General features: G+C 43.9%; 1 protein-coding gene across 7 annotated transcripts in view; it reads right to left on the bottom strand.

Annotated features, from left to right (window-relative positions):
- LEMD1 (LEM domain containing 1) overlaps window positions 1–27164 on the bottom strand; it is a 376965-nt gene that overhangs the window by 195467 nt on the left and 154334 nt on the right. For all 7 annotated transcript variants that reach the window (XM_040337551.1, XM_040337548.1, XM_040337546.1 and 4 more), the window contains one exon: window positions 19789–19893. In XM_040337551.1, coding sequence (XP_040193485.1) covers window positions 19789–19893 — 105 coding nt within the window. The remainder of the gene's footprint in view (window positions 1–19788; window positions 19894–27164) is intronic.

Raw genomic sequence — 27164 nt, 5'->3', positions numbered from 1 at the left:
TGGCCAAAAAGTTCAACCTGGGTTTCATCAGACCAGAACACATTTTCCCAAATGCTTTTGGAAGACTTCAGATGTGTTTTTGGAAACTTTGGACGGGCTTGGATGTTTTTCTTTTTAAGAAAAGGCTTCAGTCTTGCCACTCTACCCCAAAGCCTAGACTTATGAGGAATAAGGGGGATTTTTGTCACATGTACCACACAGTCTGTATATTACTGCAGCTTCTTTAATGTTGCTGTGGGCCTCTTGGCAGGCCCCCGACCAGTTTTCTTCTCGTCTTTTCATACATTTTGGAGGGACTTCCAGTTCTTGGTAATGTCACTGTTGTGCCCTATTTCTTCACTGTGTTCCATGGTATATCCAATGCCTTGGAAAAAAAATTGTACCCTTCTCCTGACCGATACATTTTAACAATGAGATCCCTCTGATGCTTTGTAAGGTCTCTGCGGACCATGGCTTTTGCTGTAGAATGTGACCAAGAAAATGTCAGGAAAGACCTACTAGAGCAGCTGAACTTTATTTGGGGTTAATCAGAGGCACTTTAAATGATAGCAGATGTGTACTGACTCCTATTTAACATGAGTTTGAATGTGATTGCTTAATTCCAAAACACAGCGTACATCCCCAGTTATAAGAGGGTGTGCACACTTCTGAAAGCAGATTTTAGTTTTCCTCCCCCCCTCCCCAAAGATTTCAGTTAATTTTTCAATTGAGTTGTACAATTTATAGGTCACATTAAAAGATGGAAAAAGTTCTGAAAGGATTCATCTGTGTCTTTTTTACATCACAGAAACCTGAGATTTTAACAGAGGTGTGTAGACTTTTTATATCCACTCTAGGTTGCACCCCAATGAAAAGTCAGCCCAATGCTCTAAAAACCCAAATCCCTCTTTACACCAGGTCTTTAGCCATGCATTTGCGCGGTCATGAAATGCTGTACCCAAACAACCCAAATTCTATTTTGAAAAAAATAAAATAAAATTTGCTATAATATCCACAAATTTCAAAAACAAACAAAAAAAAAAATCATCAGTTTAAGCCAATATATATTCTCTACATATTTTTGGTATAAAAATAATCACAAAAAGCAAACCATGCAAAGGTCAGTGTGTCTACAAACTATGGGGACTTTTTTTTACTAGTAATGGCGGTGATCTGCGATTTTTAGCGGTATTGCGATGGACCGATCAGGCACATTTTTGGGACCATTGACATTCATACAGCGATCAGTGCTATAAAGATGCACGGATTACTCTGTAAATGTCACTCGTAGGGAAAGGGGTTAACACTGGGGGGTGTGTTCTCTAGATGTGTTCTGTTTGGGGATAGGATATGTCTCCTCTACCCTGACAGAACAGGGTTTTGTGTGTTTACACACACAAATGCCCATGCTGGCTCTTGCGTACGAGCCGGCCACGAGCATCAGGTTCCCCACCTGAATGTTGCTGCAAAAACCTTGCAGCAGGAAGATGCACCTGTAGAAGACTGGCCATCCACCTAGCAAAAAACGTTGCAAATGTATGAACAGAGGACCAACTGGTGGCCTTACAATTCTGGGCCACGCAGACTTGGTGCCAGAATGCCTAGGAAACGACCACCGATCCGGTAGAGTGGGTGCATAGAAGCACAGGAGGAATTGCTTGAGTGTAAGCTCAAGCAATTGGTCTTCCTATCCCTTAAGACATGGTCGACATGGAAGCAAATGTCCTTTACAGGACTGTCTTCCTGATAGAAGACACCGACAGCCCTGACTGTATCTAGGCAATGAAGAACATTTCCTATTGGGTGCTTTAGAGCAGAGCACAAAGATGAAGGACTATGTCTTCATTGAAGCAGAAGACTGATACCACTTTAAGGTGGAACTTTAGTCCAGCCCCTTTCAGGTATACCTATGTAAAACATTTACAATAAGCATCTATACCAGGGGTCTCAAACTGGCGGCTCTCCAGCTGCTGTGAAACTGAAAGCCCCATCATGCCTCTGCCTGGGGGAGTCGAGCTTGAAAACGGTCAGACATGCAAGGCCTCATGGGACTTTTAGTTCAACAGCTTGAGACCATTTGTCTATACTGTTTAAAATAAATTAAACACTGTCTCCATTTTTAGGCACTGCCGAATTTGTAGAGGCCGATTTGCTGACAGTAGAATTAAACCAGCTTATCCTTTACAGCCAAGGAAGCTGCTTCTGTTTGATCTGCAACTGCCATGGTGCTGCACATGTAATGAGTTTAGGACACCTGTCATTTAATGGTTTGACAGTTTGGTTAAGAGCACAAGCAAATAAGACAGTTAGAAATCCCAGCATTCCAGGAACGGAACTGTTTTTGAAACTTAACTCGATGGGTTTAGTTCAACTTTATGATTTACTGCTGTTCAGGGGCAAGTCCAACCTATGTGTGCGATTATATGTCAGCATTACATTGTATATCCCTGTTTGTTGCGGACGTTCATGTGCTTATCTAATATGTTTTTGAAACCATCAATGCCCCCACTGAAACCACTGCCTGTGGAAGGGAATTCCACATCCATTCCAATTCCAGCTATGTGTCTTATTAAACTCCCTTCTGCGATAAAGCTTTATCTCTATTGTGGGGTCAACAGTTTGGCATTTGTAAATTGAAATCATATCCCCTCTCAAGCGCCTCTTCTCCAGAGAGTAGTTCAGTGCTTGCAACCTTTCTTCATAACAAAATATCCTCCAGACCCTTTATTAGCTTTGTTGCGCTTCTTTGTACTCGCTCCATTTCCAGTACATCCTTCCTGAGGCCTGGTGCCCCGAACTGGACAGCATACGCTAGGTGAGGCCAAACCAAATGTCTTGTAGAGTGGGAGAATTATCGCTTTATACCTGGAGCTAATCCCCTTATAAATGCATGTCAAAATTCTGTTTGATTTGTTAGTAGCAGCTTGGCATTGCATGCCATTGCTGAGCCTATCATCTACTAGGACCCAGAGTTCCTTTTCCATCCTAGATTCCCCCTGAGGTTCACCCCCTAGTGAGTAGATTGCATTCATATTTTTGCCACCCAAATGCATTATTTTACATTAAACCTCATTTGCTATGTGGTTGCCCACCCTAATTTGTTCAGGCCTTCTTGCAAGGTTTCCACATCATGCGGAGAAGTTATTGCTCTGCTTAACTTGGTGTCATCCACAAATACAGAGATTGAGCCGTTTACCCCTGACCATTCTGAGTATTCCCCATTTATCTCCACAATCTAAACTCACCCTTGTAGCCAGTTTTCAATCCATGTACTCACCCCCTATGGTCTATGCCAATGGACCTTACTTTGTACAGTAATCGTGTATGGGAAACTGTGTCAAATGCTTTTGCAAAATCCAGATACACCACATCTATGGGCCTTCCTTTATCTAGATGGCAGCTCACCTCCTCATAGAAGGTTAATAGATTGGTTTGGCAAGAACAATTCTTCATGAATCCATGCCTATTACTGCCAATGATATAATTTTCATTACTAAAATCTTATTTATAGTCCCTTATTGCCTCCAAGAGCTTGCATACTATTGATGTTAGGCTAACTGGTCCGTAATTCCTAGGAATGTACTTTGGGCCTTTTTGAAATATTGGTGCTACATTGGCTTTTCTCCAAATTAGCTAGTACCATTCCAGTCAGTAGACTGTCAGTAAAAATTAGGAACAATGGTCTGGCAATTACTTCACTGAGTTCCCCAAGTACCCTCGGGTGCAAGCCATCTGGTCCCGGTGATTAATGTTAAAGCGGGGGTTCACCTGAAAAATTATTTTTTTTAAAAGCCAGCAGCTACAAATACAGCAGCTGCTGACTTTTAAAAAATTAAACACTTACCTGTCCAATTCGCCCGCAACGTCAGCTTCCCTTCCCGTTGGCTCTCGGCTTCCCTGCCGCCATCCTTGGTAAGGGAATGCCGAGTGTTTCCCAGAACACAACGGGGGGGGGGGGTGACGCGGAGGGGCTAGGCTCCCACGGGAGTCTATACCCGCAAGTGGTGCAAATACCTGTTTTATACAGGTATCTGCACCCCCTCCCCCCTGAAAGGTGTCAAATGTGACACCGGAGGGGGGGAGGGTTCCGAAAAGCAGAGGTTTACTTGTGTGAACCTCCGCTTTAAGTTTCCCAAGTCTATCTCTAATTCTGTCCTCTGTTAGCCATGAGGGTGCTTCATGTGATGTGTCATGAGGATAAACACTGCAGTTTTGGTTACTGAAGCCCCCCCCCCCCGGATTCCCTTGTGAAGGAGAAGAATTCAATCTTTTGCCATCTCCCCATCCTTTGTAACCAGATGTCCTTCCCAATTCTTTATGGGGCCAATATGGTCTGTCCTTTTTTACTGTTTATATACTAAAATAATTTCTTGGGATTTTTTTGGTTCTCCTCCGCTAGGTGTCTTTCGTGTTCCATCTTAGCTGCCCTAATTGCACCCTTACATATCTTGTTGCATTCTTTGTAAAGTCTGAATGCTAGTGATGATCCCTCAGCCTTGTATTTTTTGAAGGCCGCCTTCTTTGCTTTTATATGCATTTTTACATTAGAGTCAAGCCACCCAGGACTTTTGTTCACTCTTTTAAATGTATTTCCCAATGGGATGCACTGGCTAATGCCCTTATTTAAAATATGCTCTTAACCACTTCAGCCCCAGACCATTTGGCTGCCCAAAGACCAGAGCACTTTTTACGATTCTGCACTGTGTCGCATTAACTGACAATTGTGCAGTCATGCGACGTGGCTCGCAAACAAAACTGACGTCTTTTTCCCCACAAATAGAGCTTTCTTTTGGTGGTATTTGATCACCTGTGCGGTTTTTGCGCTAAAAAACTAAAATAGGAGCGACAATTTTGAAAGAAAGCAATATTTTTACTTTTTTCTAAAATAAATATCTCCAAAAAAATGTATATAAAAAGACAATTTCTCAGTTTAGGCCGATACGTATTTTTCTGCATAAAAAAAAAAAAAAAAAAAAAAAAACGCAAAAAGCGGTTGATTGGTTTGCGCAAAAGTTATAGCGTCTACAAAATAGGGGACATTTTTATAATAATTTTTTTTTTTTTTTTTACTAGTAAGGGCGGCAATCAGCGATTTTTATAGTGACTGACATTATGGCGGACGCTTGACGCTATTTTGGGTCCACACTTATACAGCGATCAGAGCTATAAAAAGGCACTGATTACCGTGTAAATGTGACTGGCAGTAAAGGGATTAACCTGTAGGGGACGCGGAAGGGGTTGAGTCCTAGGGATGTGTTCTGTGTGGGGGCGGGGCTACGTGTGACAACACTGATCACTGCTCCCGATCTGTGATCAGTGTCCTGTTACTAGGCAGAATGGGGAAATGCTTGTTTACGTCAGCATTCCCCCGTTCTTCCTCTCCGTAACACACACACATATACATAGTCTCATTTCTCTGACACTTTTTAAACAGCTTTCTTTTTTTTCTTTCTGCTAATTAAGGGGAGTGTTTAATTGGTAACAGGTGAGTATATAAGGGTCTGTAAAAACTCCATAAGAGCTGGCTCCTTGCTAAGAGTAGATCTGTGGAATTTCTGATCAGAAGTGGGATTTTTGAATACAAGTGGATGAGTTAAAAACCAGGATTTGCTGTTAGCTGCTTTTAACTGTTTGTGCTTGAAAGTGTTGAATTGTTTGTCTCATTTCTCTGACACTTTTTAAACAGCTTTCTTTTTTTTCTTTCTGCTAATTAAGGGGAGTGTTTAATTGGTAACAGGTGAGTATATAAGTGTCTGTAAAAACTACATAAGAGCTGGCTCCTTGCTAAGAGTAGATCTGTGGAATTTCTGATCAGAAGTGGGATTTTTGAATACAAGTGGATGAGTTAAAAACCAGGAGTTTAAAACAAGAGTTAAGACAGGAGTCTTCTAAAACTGTAAGTAACTTCTTAAACTTCCTACAAGTAATTGTATTGTAACTGGGAAATGAGTGCTAGCAGGGTTGAAGGGTTTGCTCAGTGCACAGTGTGTCACATGTATGCAAAATTGGTGCAACAGCTCCAAGATGGATACCGCTGTGACAGATGTGAGCAGGTTGCCCTTCTGGAAGCTCGTATTAGAGATCTGGAGGAGCAAGTTGCAACACTGGGTAGAAATGACAACCTTGAAAGGGGTTCTCTGCTCGCTGAGCAGGTGGTCAGTAAGGTTGATGTGGAGGGTGGAGGGGCAAGTCAGGAGATAGGGAGATGGGTTAATGTAGCTAGAGGGAGTGGAAGGGGCGTGCAGAAAGGGAAGGCCAGTCCTGTATTTGTGCATCAAAACAAATTTGCCAATTTGGGTGATGATGTGGAGGTGGCAGACACAGAGGTGGCAGCCCTAGATGTTACTGCTACCCCTAACAGCCGGGAGATCAACCCATCTAGTAGAGGTGGGGAGGGGAGTGCAGGTAGGCCTAGACAGTTGGTGGTAATAGGGGATTCTATAATCAGAAGGACTGATAGAATAATTTGTCGCCAGGATCGCTTCAACCGAATGGTTTGCTGTCTCCCTGGTGCCAGGGTTCGGCATGTGGTGGACCGGGTGGATAAATTACTGGGAGGGGCTGGGCATGACCCAGCTGTCTTGGTCCACGTTGGAACCAATGACAGTATACATGGAAGGTGGAGGCTCCTTAAGAATCAATTTAAAGAACTAGGCTGCAAGATGAAGGGAAGGACCTCCAAGGTGATATTCTCTGAAATATTGCCTGTGCCATGGGCAACACAGGAAAGGCAGGGGGAGATTAGAGAGCTGAATGCATGGCTAAAGACCTGGTGTAGGAAGGAGGGATTTGGGTTTCTAGAGCACTGGGATGACTTTTCATTGGGGTGCAACCTATATGCTAAGGACGGTTTGCACTTGAATGGAAGGGGGTCTGCTGTGCTGGGGGAGAGGTTTATGGGAATGCTGGAGGAGTATTTAAACTAGGATTGAGGGGGGAGGGTGAACTAGAATTACATCGGGTACACAGGTCAGCTAGGGGTCAGACATTAATGGGAGAGTGGAATGGGGATAGATGGGGGGAGGGTCATGGCAGGTGACAAGAAAGTTCCCATGTTGCAAACAGCCATTGGAAATAATAGTGCCATTTGTACTACTATAAATTAAATTATATGAAAAACACTAGAGAAAAATGTAACAATACATTTAAGTGTTTGTTCACCAATGCCAGAAGTCTGCCAAGCAAAACAGGTGAGTTGGAAGCTCTGGTGCATGAGGAGAGCTATGATGTAATCGGTATTGCTGAAACTTGGCTTCAATCCTCACATGACTGGGCTATTAATATTCCTGGCTATGCTCTCTTTCGGAAAGACAGGGTAAAAAGGAAAGGTGGAGGGGTCTGTCTCTATGTGAGAAGTGACCTAAAAGCAAGCGTGAAAGAGAACCTGGTTGAGGGAGAGTGTGATGAGGCTGAAGCATTATGGGTGGAACTGCATACAGATGTGCGTAGTTCAAAATTAATCATTGGAGTTTGTTATAAACCACCCAATGTTAATGAGGAGGTGGAGACTCGGCTCCTTGCACAGATGGAAAGGGCTGCAAGGGCTGGGACGGTGATAATAATGGGGGATTTTAACTACCCAGAAATTGACTGGATTAATGGCACTTCTGGGACAGTTAAAGGACAAAAATTTAAAAACCTATTGCAGGACAATTTTATGGTGCAGTTTATTGAGGCCCCAACTAGGAATGATGCTCTGTTGGACCTGATAATCTCAAACCATGCAGAGCTTATTACTAATGTTCAGATAAAGGAACACCTGGGTAGCAGTGATCATAACATGATTTCATTTAATGTTAACTATAAGCAAGAAATACATACAGGAAATATTAAAACACTAAATTTTAAGAGAGCAAATTTTCCAAGGATGAGGGCTGCTCTCCAGGACTTGGACTGGGAGGGACTATTGACACAGATGAACACAGAACAGAAATGGGAATTTTTCAAAAAGACTGTGTGGAACCTCACTGCAAAGTATGTTCCCATGGGCAATAAGTTTAAAAGGCTAAAAATAAAACCTATGTGGCTCACGGGCAAAGTTAAAAAAGCTATAAACAATAAGAAAGTAGCTTTTAAAAAATATAAAAATGAAGGAACACTAGTGTTGTTTAAATGTTACAAAGAATATAACAGGATATGTAAAAAGGAAATCAAGGATGCAAAAATTCAAAATGAACGACAGATTGCAAAAGATAGTAGGACAAACCCCCAAAAATTCTTTAAATATATTAATAGTAAAAAGGTGAAGTCTGAGCATGTAGGCCCCTTACAAAATAATCTAGAGTGGGTGACTGGGGACAAAGAGAAGGCAAATTTATTAAATGCTTTCTTCAGCTCTGTGTATACAATGGAGCATGGGGGAGCTCATGTCCAAAATGGGGGTGGGAGTGACACAGCCCCAAATCCACAATGGCTCAAAAGTGATATGGTCCAGAAATATTTAGACAGAATAAAGGTGGATAAAGCACCTGGACCAGATGGCATCCACCCACGGATCCTAGGTGAGTTGAGCTCTGTCATTTCAAAGCCACTGTATATTTATATTTAATATTTAGGGACTCAATGACAGGAATAGTACCACTGGATTGGAGTAGAGCCAATGTGGTGCCTATATTTAAAAAGGGAACAAAGTCTTTACCAAGTAACTATAGACCTGTTAGTCTAACTTCTATAGTTGGGAAGATAGTGGAACGTTTAATAAAAGACCACATGGATGAGTTCTTGCAGGAAAAAAACTATTTAAGCAGCAGACAACATGGATTCATGAAAGACAGAAGTTGTCAGACAAACCTGATTTCCTTTTATGAAGAGGTAAGTAAAACCCTGGACAGAGGCGTGGCTGTGGACGTGATATATTTGGATTTTGCAAAAGCGTTCGATACAGTTCCGCACACACGGCTCATGTGTAAGGTAAGGTCTACAGGATTGGATATATCAGTTTGTAAATGGATAGAAAATTGGCTGAAAGACAGAATTCAGAGAGTCGTGGTTATTGATTCTTACTCTGAATGGTCCAAGGTTATCAGTGGTGTACCCCAAGGTTCAGTGCTGGGACCCTTACTTTTCAATATATTTATAAATGATATTGGGTCTGGGATCAAAAGTAACATTTCTGTCTTTGCAGATGACACCAAGCTATGCAGTGGAATAACGTCCTTGCAGGATGTCTCCAATTTACAAGCCGACCTCAATGCTCTGTCAAATTGGGCGACTGTGGCAGATGAGGTTTAATGTTGATAAATGTAAAGTTATGCACTTGGGGGCTAAGAATATGCATGCATCATACATACTAGGGGGAGTACAACTGGGGGGATCTGTAGTGGAGAAGGATCTGGGGGTTTTAGTTGATCATAAGCTCAATAATGGCATGCAATGCCAAGCTGCGGTTTAATACAAAGTCCTTTCTTGTATTAAGAGAGGTATGGACTCCAGAGACAGAGATATAATTTTGCCCCTGTACAAATCATTAGTAAGACCTCATCTGGAATATGCAGTTCAGTTTTGGGCACCAGTTCTCAAAAAGGATATCGGAGAACTGGAGAAAGTGCAGAGAAGAGCAACCAAACTAATAAGAGGCATGGAGGAGCTCAGCTATGAGGAAAGATTAGTAGAACTAAATCTATTCACTCTTGAGAAGAGGAGAATTAGGGGGGATATGATCAACATGTACAAATATACAAGAGGTCCATACAGTGTACTTGGTGTTGAGTTATTCACTTTACGGTCAACACTGAGGACAAGGGGGCACTCTTTACGTCTAGAGGAAAAGAGATTTCACCTCCAAATACGGAAAGGGTTTTTCACAGTAAGAGCTGTGAAAATGTGGAACAGACTCCCTCCAGAGGTGGTTCTGGCCAGCTCAGTAGATTGCTTTAAGAAAGGCCTGGATTCTTTCCTAAATGTACATAAAATAACTGAGTACTAAGATTTGTAGGTAAAGTTGATCCAGGGTAAATCCGATTGCCTCTCGGGGGATCAGGAAGGAATTTTTTCCCCTGCTGTAGCAAATTGGATCATGCTCTGCTGGGGTTTTTTGCCTTCCTCTGGATCAACTGTGGGTATGGAGTTGGGTGTATGGGATTGTATTGTGTTTTTTATTTTGTTTGTTTATTTTTTTGTGGTTGAACTGGATGGACTTGTGTCTTTTTTCAACCTGACAAACTATGTAACTATGTAACTATATGTAACACACACACACACACACACACACACACACACACATACACACACACACACACGTCCATATACCCAGCTGTGCCATTCTGTACATAGTACATAGTCGTGCAGCGGTCGGTAAGAGGTTATAGCAACAAAAATGTCACTAGGAAAAGTCATCTCAGGGGAAATGCCTGAATTGTTTCAAATAGCGGTTTCTGCAAGGCAGAGAGAAGTTGGTCCCAAAAAAGAAGAGGGGTTCAATCTGAAATACACCTTGAATAAAAGGTTTTAGTAAGGGAGATTGAGGACAGATTTGACAAGGCCAAAACTTGTCCTTTCAGAGTGCTTAAAGCGGATGTGCCACGGGGGAACAATATTAAAAGCCAGCAGCTACAAATACTGCAGCTGCTGACTTTTAATATTAGGACACTTACCTGTCCTGGAGTCCAGCGCTGATCGCAGCAGAGCACGAGCGATCGCTCGTCTCTCTGCTGCTCCCCCCTCCATCCACGCTGAGGGAACCAGGAAGTGAAGCGCTGCGGCTTCACTGCCCGGTTCCCTACGGCGCATGCGCGAGTCGCGCTGCGCCCGCCGATTGGCTCACACGCTGTGTGCTGGGAGCCGAGTGTTCCCAGCACACAACGGGCGACAGACGGGAAGTCAGAAAAACCAGTCTTTCGCCCGTAGCGTGTGGCCGGAAGTGGGTGCAAATACCTGTCTTTAGACAGGTGTCTGCACCCCCCTCCCCCCTGAAAGGTGTCAAATGTGACACCGGAGGGGGGGCGGGTTCCAATCAGCGGGACTCCACTTTAGGGTGGAGAACCGCTTTAAGGCCAAGTCTTGATTGTAGGTGGACAAAAACCTTGAGAAACAAAGACATCCCTGCGATTAGGTGCCTGTGTTCACACCAAGCACAGAAGGATTTCCAGTAGTAGATCTTTATGAAGTGGCTTTTCTTGCTTTTAGCAAGGTAGAAATGACCGACTCCGAGACACCTCTGTCTCAACACCTAGGTTTCAACAGGCATGACATTAAAGCTTTTAACTGAGAATGCAATGGAGGGCCCAGAGGCAGCGGGTCTGGCCAGTTGGAAAGAAGTCAGAAGGTCATCTCCAAGTAGTCGAGTATCTGTGTGCACCAGGTTCTTCTGGGCCAATTTGGTGCAATGAGAATCACCAGCTTCTTTTGCTCTTTTTATAGAACACACTACGTGGAATTCACACTGAAGGGAAGGCATAGATTAGCCTGAACCGAGACCAGGGTATTATGAAGGCATTCAAAACGCCAGTGCTAGATGATCCTTGGTGCTGGCGGCAAACAAAAAAGGTAGCGTGTTAACAGTGGAGGCCAGGATATCCACATTTGGGGTCCCCCATTTTTGACATATGTTGAAGATGTCAAGGGCTCATTCCCCTTGATCCAGGCAGTGGCAGCCGACGTAATCCACTTTCCAGTTGTCCGCTCCAGGGATATGGGCTGTAAAGACCATTGGAAGAGGAGTCTGACAGTGAGATGATCTGCTCCCTTGGTTGCCACAGGGCCACAGCATTGTCCGATTGCACCCCGATTAGGTGTCCTTGCAGGGGCTCAGTGTTGTAGAGCCTTTCTTATTGCTCCGAGCTCCATAATGTTGATGAAGAGCTTGGCTTTCACCGATAATCATGTTCCCTGGATCATGAGAGACTCCCCTTCCTGAAATATCGGCATTTGTTATAACCTTTCAGTGATAAGGAAGGAAAAAAGTCCCCATTGTTACAGCTGGGATAAAAATCAACCAAGCTAGAGAATTCCATGCTTGGCTGGACAGGAGCAAGGGTACGTCGAGAAAAAGGAGTATGCTTGTTCCAGGTCAACAAGTCGTTCTGCTGGAATAGTCAAATGAAACTGGGCAAATGAAACAGCCTCAAAAGGAGCAAATTCTCGGAAGTTTATTACCCGACTGAAAGACTGGAGCACCTAAATAATCCTGTGGACCTTTGCAGCTACTTTAGCTGGAAGGGAGACTAGTGCTTCTGGAGAAGGTTAAATAGATGGCATCCAGGTCACAGGTTAAGTTCACAGAAGAGGAGGTGGTGCTAGGACTTTTGTAAATACTCTGGAAGCAGAGAAAAAAGCCAAAAGGCAATGCAACTAACTGCAAAGGAGTGTCTCCTCCTACTGCAGAGTTCAGAAAAGGCTCACTAGCGGGCAGATAAATGGGAATATGCAGATAGGCATCTTGGATGTCTACAAATGCCAGGTATTGTTGTTTGAGAGGCAATGACTTACCTTGGGAATTCCATTTTACAGTCTTCCACTGTAGAAGTAGAACCTTCCATCCTGTGACATCTTTATAGAGTTTGTCATAGTGCCTCACAAAAAAGGCATCCCGCTTCAAAAGGCATAAGTGTGAGGCTTCTTTTACAGGGAACTTTAGCTGTCCAGGTTTGAGCCACAATGTGCGCATGTTAATGGATATTACAGCCATTCTGAAAATTTGTTTCATTTATTGTTCTAGGGCATCCATACAAAAGAGCAAGGCAGAAGGTAATTGCTATAATTGTTCAGTTAAGGCACAGTCCTGGAATACAGCACAGTGTTGGTTGTTCATTGCCTTAGTCCAGTTAACTGCAGTTTAACAGACAGAAATTGCAATTGAGTTAGCTAGTTGTACAGCTGGGCCTACAAGTGTAAAAAAGACAGCCTCTAATGCCCTGTACACACGTTTTCATTGGACGAAACGATCGTGTGTGGGCCCCATCAGTTTTTTTCCCCATCGGAGAAAAAAAAAATAGAACCCGTTTTAAAATTTTCGTATGGTTAAAAAACCAATAGAAAAAAAAACAATCGTCTGTGGGGAAATCCATCGGTCAAAAATCCACGCATGCTCAGAATCAAGTTGACGCATGCTCGGAAGCATTGATCTTCATTTTTCTCTGCACGTCGTTGTGTTTTACGTCACCGCGTTTGACACGATTGGATTTTTAACCGATGGTGTGTGGGCAAGACTGATGAAAGTCAGCTTCATCGGATATCTGATGAAAAAATCCATCGGTTCGTTTTCTTCAGACGAACCGATCGTGTGTACAGGGCCATAAGGGTGTCTAAAACCTACAATCTGAAGGAACATCTTTGATGGCATTACAGGAACAGACTACTCATTCTACTTAAAGCTCAACAATGATTTTTGGAGGGTTAAAAATCTTTTTTGGTTGACCCAATTGTCAAAAACGTCTCATTCCATTTCTTCGCAAACAGGGAATGTCTTTCAGTATAGCAGGTGTTTGTACTCAAAAGGTGCTAGGCGAGACAGTGAAGATACAGGTGCAATAATGCCAACATTGCCACAGCGGAAATAGGCATAGCCACATTGGCAAGCATATTGTGTGAAGCTACAGCTTCAGGTGTATAGAGGGGTCTGGGGGTGAGAAATCTTCCAGAGCCTCCTCTAAAACGGTTTCGTAAGCCGCGTACACACGATCGGAATTTCCGACAACAAAACCGTAGATTTTCTTTCCCCCCCGACGGAAAGTTGGCTCAAACTTGTGTTGCATACAGACGGTCACACAAATGTTGTCTGAAATTCTGAACGTCAAGAATGCAGTGACGTACAACACTACGAAGAGCCAAGAAAAATTAAGTTTAATGATTCCGAGCATGCGTCGAATTGATTCTGAGCACGCGTAGGATTTTTGTGCGTCGGCATTGACTACAGATGATCGGAATTTCCGACAAGAATTTTTGTTGTCGGAAAAATTGTGAACCAGCTCTCAAACATTTGTTGTCGTAAATTCTGACAGCAAATGTCCGATGGAGCATACACGCGGTTGAAATATCCGGCCAAAAGCTCACATCGAACATTTGTTGTCGGAAATTCCGATAGTGTACACGCGGCATAAGTCCTTTTAATTTTTATATTTCCTGGACTGGGCCTATCGGGATCCCCCTGAGGTCGAGATGGTGGAGCTGGAGAATAGGCCTGGAGTTTTAGAGCCCTGGACAGAAATGGCTGTATTAAGCAGTTATCTGAGAAATTGTGACATAGTTGCAGGAAGAAAATCTGCTTTTATAAAGGTAGGCTGCTTGTTGTGTGCCTGAAATAGAACTAGAGTCTGATGTAGAGACCAGTGTTAAAAACTGGTTCCTGCTTCGGTGTAAGGAAGGCATTGTCGCTGAGGCGTGTGTGCTGTGCGGGTTTTCAGCAGAGCAAATGTTCACCTGAGCTTTTGTCATGGCTCTCTTTCAACTGGTTCCTGCCATAGCAACAGTTGAGGGTAATCCTCTGTGCATTGCTTATGGATTAGCGTGTGGAGTATAGGCTAAACATGTACGAAGAAACCTGGGTGTAGACTGTCCTCATGGTGAAAGGGTGGGAAGAAGCATCCAAAAATCTTCTAAGGGCATTAGGTGGAAGTGATGGTAACGTGTGCGATCAGTGGTGCAATGTAAAAATTGATTATCCAAATTACACACTGAGCAGTTAAGTTTGTGTGAAATTTGAAAATGAACACTGTACAGTGATTTCAAAGATGGCCCTGTTTTTTACAGCAACTGTCAGATACAGGGTAACCCTGCGCACAATGCAGAGCTCCATAGGGATGGACCATGGCCCTGGACTTGTATAACACCCTGCAGCTGACAACACTTGTTTGAGTTGAGCACCTGTGTAGTGCCCAAAGAAGAATTAAGAGCCGTCCCCACACCGTGGGATCCAGGTATAGCTCCCCAGCTTTTACAAAGGCGGCAATAATCTGGATGCACTGCTTCTATTGTGGTTTAAGACAGTAAAAAATTGGTTGAAGAATCTGAAGATCAAAAAGTTAAGAATGATTTCCCTGTAAGTGAAAAGAGATCCATCACCCTAAAAAAGTCAGGACTAGTATCGTAGGGTAATAGAAGATGCCCGGGAGATTGGACACTTGCAAAACTCTTCAGACTAAAGGGACCAACCTATATACGAATACTCAGCTTGTGTTCAGTACTATATTGAGATAAATTGTTTATCCACTTCCCGTCCTGGCCTATAGCAGAAGGACGGCTGGGTGGTGGTTCAGTTATCCTGACTGAGCGTCATATGACGTCCAGCAGGATAACATGACAGCGCACACCCGCGGAGGCATATAGCGCGGCGATCAGTGGTGCTGTGTGTCACTCTGAAAATGTATGGAGGGAGCTGAAACTTCAAGCTGCCAAGAGACAGCCACAGCCAAGAAACCTTAAGTATTTAGTGAAGATCTTTAGTGAAGGTCCAAAGTCCCTCCTGAGATGTGTGCAAACCTGTTGACCAACGTCTTACCTCGGTGCTTGCCAACAAGGGTTTCTCCACCTCGTACCAAATCATGTTTTGCTTGGGGCTCAAATATTTATTTTACTCACTGAACTGCAACTCAATTTATAACATTTGTATGATGTGTTTTTTCTGGACTTTTGGTTGATATTCTGTCTCCATTTTAAATAAACATATGATAAAAATTATAGACCTTTATTTCTCTGTAAGTGGTCAAACTTACAAAATCTGCAGGGGATCAAATGATTATTTTCCCCAGTGTATGCATTTAGCATTTTTTTCTGGAGTTCAGCTTTAGCATGGAATATTTTGAGCCTTTTGTGTTTGCTTGCACTGTGTGTCTCTAATGTATATCTGTCTGAACCACATTTTGCATCTACATCCTCTGAGGTGGGTCTAACCTGGCTTGTCTCCTTATTCTGCTGTGGTATTGCAATCTTTCTTCTTACAACTAATTAGCTATTTACTTTGATTACCCATGGTGAAATAGAGAAATGAAAGGGAGACTTATTGATTACTATTGGAAACACAAAACTCTTCATACACACATCTCAAAGTTTGGAGCAATGGCACAGTATACCAAAGGAGATCAAAGAATAAGAATAAAGAAGAACTGTCTGACATTCTTTTTCTGTGTGTCTCTCCCCTATTTTTATCATATTATATACAGTATATATATTTATACACACACATTGTATATACAGTATATCACAAAAGTGAGTACATGTGTCACATTTTTGTAAATATTTTATTATATCTTTTCCATGTGAAAACACTGAAGAAATTACACTTTGCTACAATGTAAAGCGGTGAGTGTACAGCTTGTATAACAGTGTAAATTTGCTGACCTGTAAAAATAACGCAAAACACAGCCATTAATGTCTATATTGGGCCAAAAGTGTCAATATTTGTGTGGCCACCAATATTTTCCAGCACTGCCTTAACCCTCTTCAGCATTGGAGTTCACCAGAGCTTCACAGGTTGCCACTGGAGTCCTTTTCCAATCCTCCATGACGACATCACAGAGCTGGTGGATGTTAGAGAACTTGCACTCCTCCACCTTCCGTTTGAGGATGTCCAACAGATGCTCAATAGGGTTTAGGTCTGGAGACATGCTTGGCCAGTCCATCACCTTTACCCTTAGCTTCTTTAGCAAGGCAGTGGTCATCTTGGAGGTGTGTTTGGGGTCCTTATGTTGGAATACTGCCTGCGGTCCAGTCTCAGAAGGGAGGGGATCATACTCTACTTCAGTATGTCACAGTACATGTTGGCATTTATGGTTCCTTCAATGAACTGTAGCTCCCTAGTGCCACCCAGCACTCATGCAGCTCCAGACTATGACACTCCCACCACCATGCTTGACTGTAGGCAAGACATGTTTGTCTTTGTACTCCTCACCTGGTTGCCGCCAAACACGCTTTATACCATCTGAACCAAATAAGTTTATCTTGGTCTCATCAGACCACAGGACATGGTTTCAGTAATCCATGTCCTTAGTCTGCTTGTCTTCAGCAAACTACAGGTAGTGCAGAATTATTAGGCAAGTTGTATTTTTGAGGATTCATTTTATTATTGAAAAACAAACATGTTCTCAATGAACCCAAAAAACTCATTAATATCAAAGCTGAATATTTTTGGAAGTAGTTTTTTTTTTTTTTTTTAGTTTTAGCTATTTTAGGGGGATATCTGTGTGTGCAGGTGACTATTACTGTGCATAATTATTAGGCAACTTAACAAAAAAAAAATATATACCCATTTCAATTTATTTTTACCAGTGAAACCAATATAACATCTCAACATTCACAAATCTACATTTCTGACATTCAAAAACAAAACAAAAAACAAATCAGTGACCAATATAGCCACCTTTCTTTGCATGGACACTCAAAAGCCTGCCATCCATGGATTCTGTCAGTGTTTTGATCTGTTCACCATCAACATTTCGTGCAGCAGCAACCGCAGCCTCCCAGACACTGTTCAGAGAGGTGTACTGTTTTCCCTCCTTGTAAATCTCACATTTGATGATGGACCACAGGTTCTCAATGGGGTTCAGATCAGGTGAACAAGGAGGCCATGTCATTAGTTTTTCTTCTTTTATACCCTTTCTTGCCAGCCACGCTGTGGAGTACTTGGACGCGTGTGCTGGAGCATTGTCCTGCATGAAAATCATGTTTTTCTTGAAGGATGCAGACTTCTTCCTGTACCACTGCTTGAAGAAGGTGTCTTCCAGAAACTGGCAGTAGGACTGGGAGTTGAGCTTGACTCCATCCTCAATCCGAAAAGGCCCCACAAGCTCATCTTTGATGATACCAGCCCAAACCAGTACTCCACCTCCACCTTGCTGGCGTCTGAGTCGGACTGGAGCTCTCTGCCCTTTACCAATCCAGTCACGGGCCCATCCATCTGGCCCATCAAGACTCACTCTCATTTCAGCAGTCCATAAAACCTTAGAAAAATAATTCTTGAGATATTTCTTGGCCCAGTCTTGACGTTTCAGCTTGTGTGTCTTGTTCAGTGGTTGTCGTCTTTCAGCCTTTCTTACCTTGGCCATGTCTCTGAGTATTGCACACCTTGTGCTTTTGGGCACTCCAGTTATGTTGCAGCTCTGAAATATGGCCAAACTGGTGGCAAGTGGCATCTTGGCAGCTGCACGCTTGACTTTTCTCAGTTCATGGGCAGTTATTTTGCGCCTTGGTTTTTCTAAAAGGTTCTCGCGACCCTGTTGACTATTTTGAATGAAACGCTTGATTGTTCGATGATCACGCTTCAGAAGCTTTGCAATTTTAAGAGTGCTGCATCCCTCTGCAAGATATCTCACTATTTTTGACTTTTCTGAGCCTGTCAAGTCCTTTTTTTGACCCATTTTGCCAAAGGAAAGGAAGTTGACTAATAATTCTGCACACCTGATATAGGGTGTTGATGTCATTAGACCACACACCTTCTCATTACAGAGATGTACATCACCTAATATGCTTAATTGGTAGTAGGCTTTCGAGCCTATACAGCTTGGAGTAAGACAACATGCATAAAGAGGATGATGTGGTCAAAATACTAATTTGCCTAATAATTCTGCACTCCCTGTATGTGCAGGCTTTGTGCATCATCTTTAGAAGAGGCTTCCTTCTGGGACAACAGCCATGCAGACCAATTTGATGCAGTGTGCGGGATATGGTCTGAGCACTGACAGGTAAACCCCCCATACATCCGTTTCCCAAAGACAACCTCTGGATATGACGCTGAGCACGTGCACTCAACTTCTTTGGTTCGACCATGGTGACACCTGTTCTGAGTGAAACCTGTCCTGTTAAACTGTACGGTCTTGGCCACCATGCTGCAGCCAAGTTTCAGGATTTTGGCAATCTTCTTATAACCTAGGCCATCTTTATGTAAAGCAACAATTCTTTTTTTCAGATCCCCAGAGAGTTCTTTGCCATGAGGTGCCATGTTGAACTTTCAGCGACCAGTATGAGAACGTGAGCGCGATAACACCAAATTTAACACACCTGCTCCCTGTACTTGGGCAAATGCTCCTGATGCCTGACCCAATACCTTTTGTATGAAGAGGTGGCTCCCAGAAGTCAGTGGGCGGAGGCGAGAGAGAGTCCTGGGCTGGCAGCAGTGGAAGATAAGCTTGCAACAGTCATAATCCGTGACATGGGCCGTCACATTCGTTAATGGAAGTGACAGCCCCGGTCTCTTGGGAGATTGAACAGAGCGACGCCCATCTCGGCCCTAAGCAAGCCAGCAGTTTGAAGGCAGCAGTGGACATCTTGTTACACCCAGCCCATATAGTTCACCAACTATATGGGCTGGGTGTAACACGATTTCTGCTGCTGTCTTCAAACTGCTGGCTTACTGAGGCCGAATGCAGAGTGTATCAAGATGGGTGTCACAGCACTTGTATACTTGAGAAAGTTGACTTATTGATTCTCTCTTATCCGTTCACTGCCTGCCCATCAGTTGCACCTATCATTGCCCATAAGTGCCACCTATCATCACCCATAAGTTTCAGCTATCAGAGCCAGCATATCAGTGCCCATCAGTCAATGCTACCTATAAGTGCTGCATATCAGTGCCACCTAGGAGAGTCCATCAGTGCTACTGTCACATGACATTTAAAAAAAAGTATCAGTAATCTGTATCGGTGCGTACTTGAACAAAAAGTATTGGTACTTGTACTCTGTCTTAAAACGGTGGTATCGGTGAAACCCTACAAGCTGTACACTCACTGCTTTACATTGTAGCAATGTGTTATTTCTTCAGTGTTGTCAAATTAAAACATAATAAAATATTTTAAAAAATGTGAGGGGTGTACTCACTTGTGAGATACTGTACACGGACACGGACTAGACAAAAAGTTTTGTTTTGTAGCAGTCTGCACCAACCTTCATCATCACTGTCTGAATACTGATCGTCATGAGCATCTCCATTTTCTTGGACTTTTTTCAACAGCTTCTGTAGCTTCTTTTCATAAACACTTCTAGTACTGGCTAAAAACAGAAGATGCAACAGTAAAATAAAGGCATAATATCAAATATAAGGCAGAATAATGTGTGCTTTAAACCCCCAATATTATCATTTAAGACCAAAGCAACCACTATGTAGGGGAGAATACTTCATCTATGCCTCACATAAAATACATTGAACATTTTTAGTGTAACAAGAAGAGTTAGACACACACATACATTGCAAGTTACTCAGTTTGCAAAAACAGTAAAATTTACTCTTCAGAATTATAAACGTTCCTTTTTTTTTCCAGGGAAACAGTAATGGGTTAACAACTCACAGTTCTGCAGGAAGTAAATTAGGTCTTGAAAGTTTATGCTAACAATTCCTACAAATGTCCCAACTGCCGATTACTTAGCTCTCTGTATAAAAGCAATGTTGAAACAGAATGTTACTATACCCCCCCCTTTTTTTTTTACAAATAATGTGGTGTTTTATTTGAAAGAGTAAAGGCACACAGAGTATATACAGTGACACAGCTTGTACCGGTAATGCAATTATAACAGGGGGATCCAGGTGGACAGTGCATACAACCGATTTGTTACAGTCAGTATCACAGCATGTAGGCTCATATAGTAATTGCTGGAACATGTAAGGTCACATCACTGGGCCAACTACTAGGGAAGCTCGGTGGTCCATCCCAACAGAAGTAAAACAGATAAAACCAAATTTTAAAAATAAAAATAAAATGAAAGAATGCTAAAAGGATCAAATCAGGCAGTTCATTACATGTTGCGGCATTTCCTAACCAAGTGTCCCAATTTTTGCCATATTTGGCTGGGCAGCCCCTATGAACATAAATCTCCTTTTTATTTGGCAAGACATTATTAATTGCAGAGACCCATTCTTAAAGTGACGGTGGTGCAGCCTGAAGCCATTTCCTCGCTATAAGTAACCTGGCTACAAAGAGTGATTCTTGGAGGAATATTTTGTAATATTTATCTGAATCTGGGAACATCCCCAGTAAGCATTGCTTAGGGCATAGCGTCAGGGGAGACCCCATCTCGTCGTGAACAAACTTCACTATAGGTGACCAATAGTCCTGTATTACCGGGCATGACCAAAGAAGGTGGAAAAAGGTACAGGAAGGACGGTCACATCTAGGGCACAGTGGGTTATAGTCAGGTTTGTATTTGACCAATCGAATAGGGGTCAGGTACAATCAGTGTAAAATATAAAGCTGCGTGAGACGGTCCGATAGCCTGGTTGAGACCTTTTTGCAAGTGTCTAAAGCGTCCTCCCATTCGTCATCCTCCGGCTCCCCCACATCCCCAGACCATCGATCTTTTAGTTTGTATGCTATAATCGCAGCAGAGGGGTGAAGAAGAGAGTTATAGAACACGAGATACGTTTTCAGGGAATCCTGCCCTGCTATGATGCAAAGAACATCCAGCTGTTTAACATTAGGGGGAAGTATCACTGAATTGAGCCCGAAGAGCGTGGTGGAGCTGGAGGTAGCGAAAGTGCATGGAGTTAGGGAGGTTAAATTCGTCTTTAAGTTTAAATTTGTCTAAGTTGCTGGAACGATTTCAGAACTGTGATATGATAAACGTCCGACAGATATCTTACCCCCTGGGTAATCCAAAGGACCTGGTCAGGCACGGTTAGCAACTCACTTAGGCCAGGGTTACCCCAAAGGGGTGTATGAAAGTGAGTGGGTGACGTTTGCAATTTGCACCTCACCACTTCCCAGATTTTACAATGGTGGTAGAGTAGTCCTTTACGACTTCCCATCGCCCAAGCACCCGCCATGTCGTCCTTAAAAAGAACCTGGAATGGGTGAGTGAGCCCGGGAGCGTGAGGGGAGCATATCAATGTCAGGTATCGGTCTTTGTCGTGCTTGTCCAAATAGAAGAAGTGGCACAGTTGCGCCACCAAGTAATATAAATTGAAATCAGGTAACGCTACCCTTGCCAACTCCGTGGGATTTTTCAGTGTCTGCCAGGACAATTTGTGCAGAGCCGTGCCCCACACAAATGAGTTGAGGAGAGCTTCGATGGATTTAGAAATTCTGAGGGGCAAGTAGACTGAGGCGTGCCAAAGAACACATTTAGGGAGGAGAATCATTTTAACCATGTTTACACGACCCATCACTCCCAGAGGTAAGCCCACGTCTGCGTTTTAGATTTCAGAAACGCTATCAGGGGTTCTATGTTGGATCTAACAAAATCTTCAGGTGAGCGAGTGATTTGGATCCCAAGGTATTTCAGAGAACTAACCCTCATGAGTGGGGATGATGCCTGAAGTGCTGTGGGGACACTCACATCTATGGGAAGGATCTGGGATTTATCCCAATTGATCCTCAAGCCGGAATAATGATTAAAAGTTTGGATAACCTCAAGGGCAGTCTGTAATGATTGGCCAGCATCAGCCAAGTACAAAAACATATCGTCAGTACATAGACTGACCGTTTCCACCAGCTCACCACGGCAGAGGCTCTGGAACCCAAGATGAGTTCTGAGGGAAGAGGCAAGGGAGGTTCTACCGCTAAAGCGTACAATAATGGGGATAGGGGGCACCCCTGCCTTGTGCCTCTGGAGAGGGGAAAAGGGGCAGAGACCCGTCCATTGACCAAGATCCTGGCGCACGGATTCTGATACAGGAGGCGGATCCACCTAATAAAGTTGGGTCCGAATCCAAATCTTGCCAAGCATTCCCAAAGATAGTCCCACTCGATGAAGTCGAAAGCATTTGCGGCGTTGAGTGACACCACAACTCTGGTCATGCCTAGCTTGTATGTTCATACGTAGTCTACTCAAATTGTATGCCGTATTTTTAGCAGGCATGAACACGGTTTGATCCGGATGGATTAAAGAATCACTTCGTTAAGGCGTACCGCCAGGATCTTGGCCAAAATCTGAAAGAGATATCGGGCGGTAGGATTCGGGAAGTTCCAAATTCTTGCCAGGTTTAGGTATAAGTACAATATAGGCCTTATTCATAGAAGAGGGCAGGGAGCCAGATTTAAATATGTGAGAAAATAGCTCATGGAGTCTAGGGACCAGGGTTTCATTATAAGCCGTATAAAATTATAGAGGAAGACCATCAGATCTGGGCGCTTTGGATGCATTAAGCAGGGACATTGCCTTTGTTATGTCATCTGTAGTGATAGAGGCCTCTAGTGTCTCAACCTGGGAATTCGTAAGGGTGGGTAACTATGCTAGCTAGAAGTGTAGCCACTTTTTCTCTGGGGTTTTCAGTGGCGGACGAGTACAATAATGCGAAGAAGGAGCAGAACTCTTCAGCAACCACATCTGGGTCAGTAAGCAATGCTCCATCAGTGTTGCGGAGGGATACCACTGTTATATCCTCTGTGTTGTGAGAGACACAAGACTCTGGTTTATTCAGTACAGGCTGTATACTGCAACATGCATCTCAGGACAATACATATCTCTGCTTCCTACATGTGCTCTCTCTAAGATGGCTACTATGCCCCTTGACCCTTGTCATCACTGCTGGGTGGAGCCAGCCTTAAAGTGCCATACATGTGGAACCCTTCAGGTATAACAACCACCATGGGAGGCCTGTGGTCCAAGTGGGCAAAATAGGCCAAGAGCTGTCCTGCACTTTCTCCACATTCATATGTCCTCTGCCTACTGTAAAATATCTTCCTTTCCGCTTTTTCGAAATTGAGACCATTCAGCACCCGTGCCTGTAACTTTAGTATGTCTGCTGGGGAGGGACTACTAGTGAAATCTTTTTCTGCCTCTGCATAGAATCAGCCTGTCTAATCACCTGGGAAGAGGTCTTCCGATATCTAGATATGCGCTGGGATAGGACCATGCGAGCATGAGATTTAAAAGAACCCTAAACCACCTTGAATGGTGCAGTATCCCTATTGGCCTGGAAAAATAAATACCATTCAATGCCAGCCCCCTCCAAGTCAGGGACAACCATCAGCCAAAAGGGATTGAGTTTCCAAGTATAGGACGTAGGAGGGGAATCAATCCAGAGCTCAATCAAATAGGAAGCATGGTCGGAAAGAACATGTGGGTTAAAACCCATGTTGACTAGAATGGGAAGGAGGGTACGGGATACCAAAATGAGATCTATTCACGACATGGAATAATGCATCGTCGAGAAACACGAAAACGTCCTATACGATGAATAACGGTGTCGCTATGTGTCCAACAAGAGCAAGGTCAAGGAGGAGTTTACCAAATCTAGTATGAGCGTGCGAGTGGCTGTCAAGGGGCGTCAATGACAACCTGTCTAGGTCTCCGTTTACAACATTAAAATCCCCTAGCCTCAAAAGTTTGTAAACAAAAAAAAAAATCCCCTAGCCAGATCGAGGGGACAGTAGGAAATTGGGACAAACACCAGTCCTTCAGTCAGTACATCAAATTGGAAGGGGGAGGTATAGAGATAGCCATTATCAGGAGTTCAAGACCATTGACTTTGGCGTGTAAAAATAAAAACCTACCCTGGGGGTCAGAACTAAGCATAAGTAACACAAATTGCGTATTCTTGGCCACCGGTATAGCAATACCCCTGGAATTCGCAGTGTGTGGAGCCCGATATACCCACCCACGTTTTTTTTGTAAAGGACAACATGAGTTGGCCTGTCAAATGAGTCTCCACCAGCACCATAACCTCTGCCCGTTGGGCCTTAAGATATGAGAGGACAGATTTTTGTTTTGGCCTGGCTCTAACACCCCACACATTCCAGGTAATAAACTTTACGTTGGGCATAATAGCCACATGCAGATATCAATGTCCCGGATGATCAGAGCCTGCGCGCAGCGATCCAGCGCCACCCCAAAGATGGGAGGGCCCACGACATTACCCACAGGGCCCAGAGCAGCCGGGACAGGAGACCGCAATACATTCGAATGGACGCTCAGCAATACATCATTACACAATGCCCCACCACAGCGTATGTCACTCATAACATCAGGTAAACAGCAATATACTATACTCTTCGGCACACCATAGAAAAATTTGATAGCAACCCAACAAAAACCTATCAACAAAAGTAAACGAACACTGGGGTGAAAAAGAGAAATCACTGCTCTAGGATACTAATCAAAGTCTCCTCACCTGATCCAAAGCCACGGGTGCTGGCAATGCATAGAATGATGCAAAATTAAGGAAAAACTTTCTGGACAGCCGCACTCCAAAAATAAATTGCTTTTACTGTAAAATAAAATAAAAAAAACACAAAAAGCATGCCACAGCACACTGGGGTGTCCGGGTAGGTGCCAAGCAGCTGCCAAGTACACCATACTGAGCCCGGACAGCCCAGGGATACCATCTTTGCATATGTATACAAACGTTACAATTATCAATGAAAACAGCAGAGCCCACACAGGCATCCGCAACTAAGGGGACGATTATCTGCTGCAAAACAAGCAGCAGTGCAAGGAATGAGACCCCCAGTCTTGGAACACCAGGATAACATAAGGGGGACAACAGAATAAGAGGATGCAAGTCCATGTCCCGGGCTATATAACGGACAGCAGCTCACCATAGTAAAACAGAAGTTAAGGGCTGCAGTTCAACCACTCCATCATGGAATACAGGCAGGGCAAAGCGAGAGGAACGAACGGGGAGCAGACGAGGGTATTGCACAAGTAGGATCAAGCAATAGGGAGATGGGGAAAAAAAATCTGGCCAGAGCATGGCAAGGGGATCCCCCCAAGGGGGAGCAAGCAGTATACAGGGAGCCCTGAACAAGGGGTGTAAAAAAAAAAAAAAACACAGTACCTTTAAGGTGAAGCAGTTCAGAGCTCCATAAAACGAAGGGAGAGTCATCCCCCTCATTGCACGCCAGGCAGAACCCGTCGTCGCCGGCCAGAATCCTACGCGGGTTCCCGGGCAGGTGCTGCCACGCTCTCCATCCAGGAGAAAACATCCTCCGGCGTATCAAAAAAGTGTGCCTTGTCCTCACCGACGACATGGAGCCTAGCTGGAAAGAGCATGGCATAGGAGTGGCGCTTGGCTTCCGTGAACTGAGCTCTTTTTCTGGACCTCCGCCGAGAAGTCCGGGAAAACCTTGATCTCAACCTTTTGGAAGAGGATCTTTCCCTTCAATCTTGTGAGGCGTAGGACAGTGTCCCGGTCACAAAAGTGGAGTAACTTAGCGATAAATGTCCACAGTGGTCCCCCTTGAGGGGGAGGCTTGGCAGCCAGCTTGTGGGCCCTTTCCACCACAAAAGTAGAGAATTCAGCCCGGCCGAAGGTAGTGACATGCAGGTTCTCCAGAAACGGAGGGTCAGAGCCCTCTGCACCCTCAGGCAGGCCCACAAACCGCAGGCTACACCTCCGAAGGCGGTTTTCCATATCGTCCTGCTTCCTCAAAACCATGGCGAGTTGGTGCGGTAAACGCTCAGCCGTAACCTGCAATAGCGGGATCTCGTCCTCCACATGGCCAGTTTCTGCAAATCCTGACGGATAAGTGAGACATCGACTTTCACCTCCTCAATTTTGCACGTCAGGGAACTTTTGCAGTCCGATATGGCCTCCAGCACTCGCGCCGTGTTCTCCGCGGATGAGTCTGTAGGAGAAGAGGAGCCGGCGCCATTTTCCTCTCTGGCCTCCTTGTCTGTGAGCCGATATTTAGCAAGCTTCGTGCCCCCCACCCTATGAGAATGAGTATGGGGTACATTTCCCCCCAGGTGAATGGGTAGGGGTACATTTCCCCCCAAGTGAATGGGTAGGGGTACAAAGTGGAAGAAGGAAAAAACACTAGACAAATTTTTAAAGTAATTTATTAGGCCGCTCCGTGGGTCTTCTTCTGACTTCTCCACTCTGGTTCTTTCTGCCTTCTGCCGGGCTCCTCCACCATCTTCTTCCAGCTCTTTTACTAGTGGTGGCCCGGTCTTCTCCCTTCTTCCGACTTTGGAAGTCTTCTCTCCCCCACGCCATTTTTTCAGCATAGGGGTTCCCCTTTAAATCCATACCAGACCCAAGGGCCTGGTATGCTCTTGGAGGCAGAACCCATGCAGGTTTTTTTATTTAAAATTTGGAGTGGAGTTCCCCCTCATGATTCATACCAAACAGTGCCTGGTATTGGCGGGGGATACAAGTCGAATCCCCGTTAAATATCGTGCCGCAGCAAAAACGCAACCGCATGTAAACGCAGCTAATAGCACTGTACAAATGTCGCCGATTGCTGTGCCTGGAGTCTTGAATTTCACAGAAAATAAACATGCTTTTAACTGTGGCAGGTATATAATCTTTGCTTGCTCATCACTGTTGGGTTTTCCTTGGCAGTGTCCACATCACTACTTTTGGTGAGGTACAGGTTCTCTCT

Source organism: Rana temporaria, chromosome 2, assembly GCF_905171775.1.
Source record: "Rana temporaria chromosome 2, aRanTem1.1, whole genome shotgun sequence".
Taxonomy (NCBI): Eukaryota; Metazoa; Chordata; class Amphibia; order Anura; family Ranidae; genus Rana; species Rana temporaria.
Note: the sequence above shows the minus strand (reverse complement) of the source record. Positions and strands in the feature narration are given on the sequence as shown.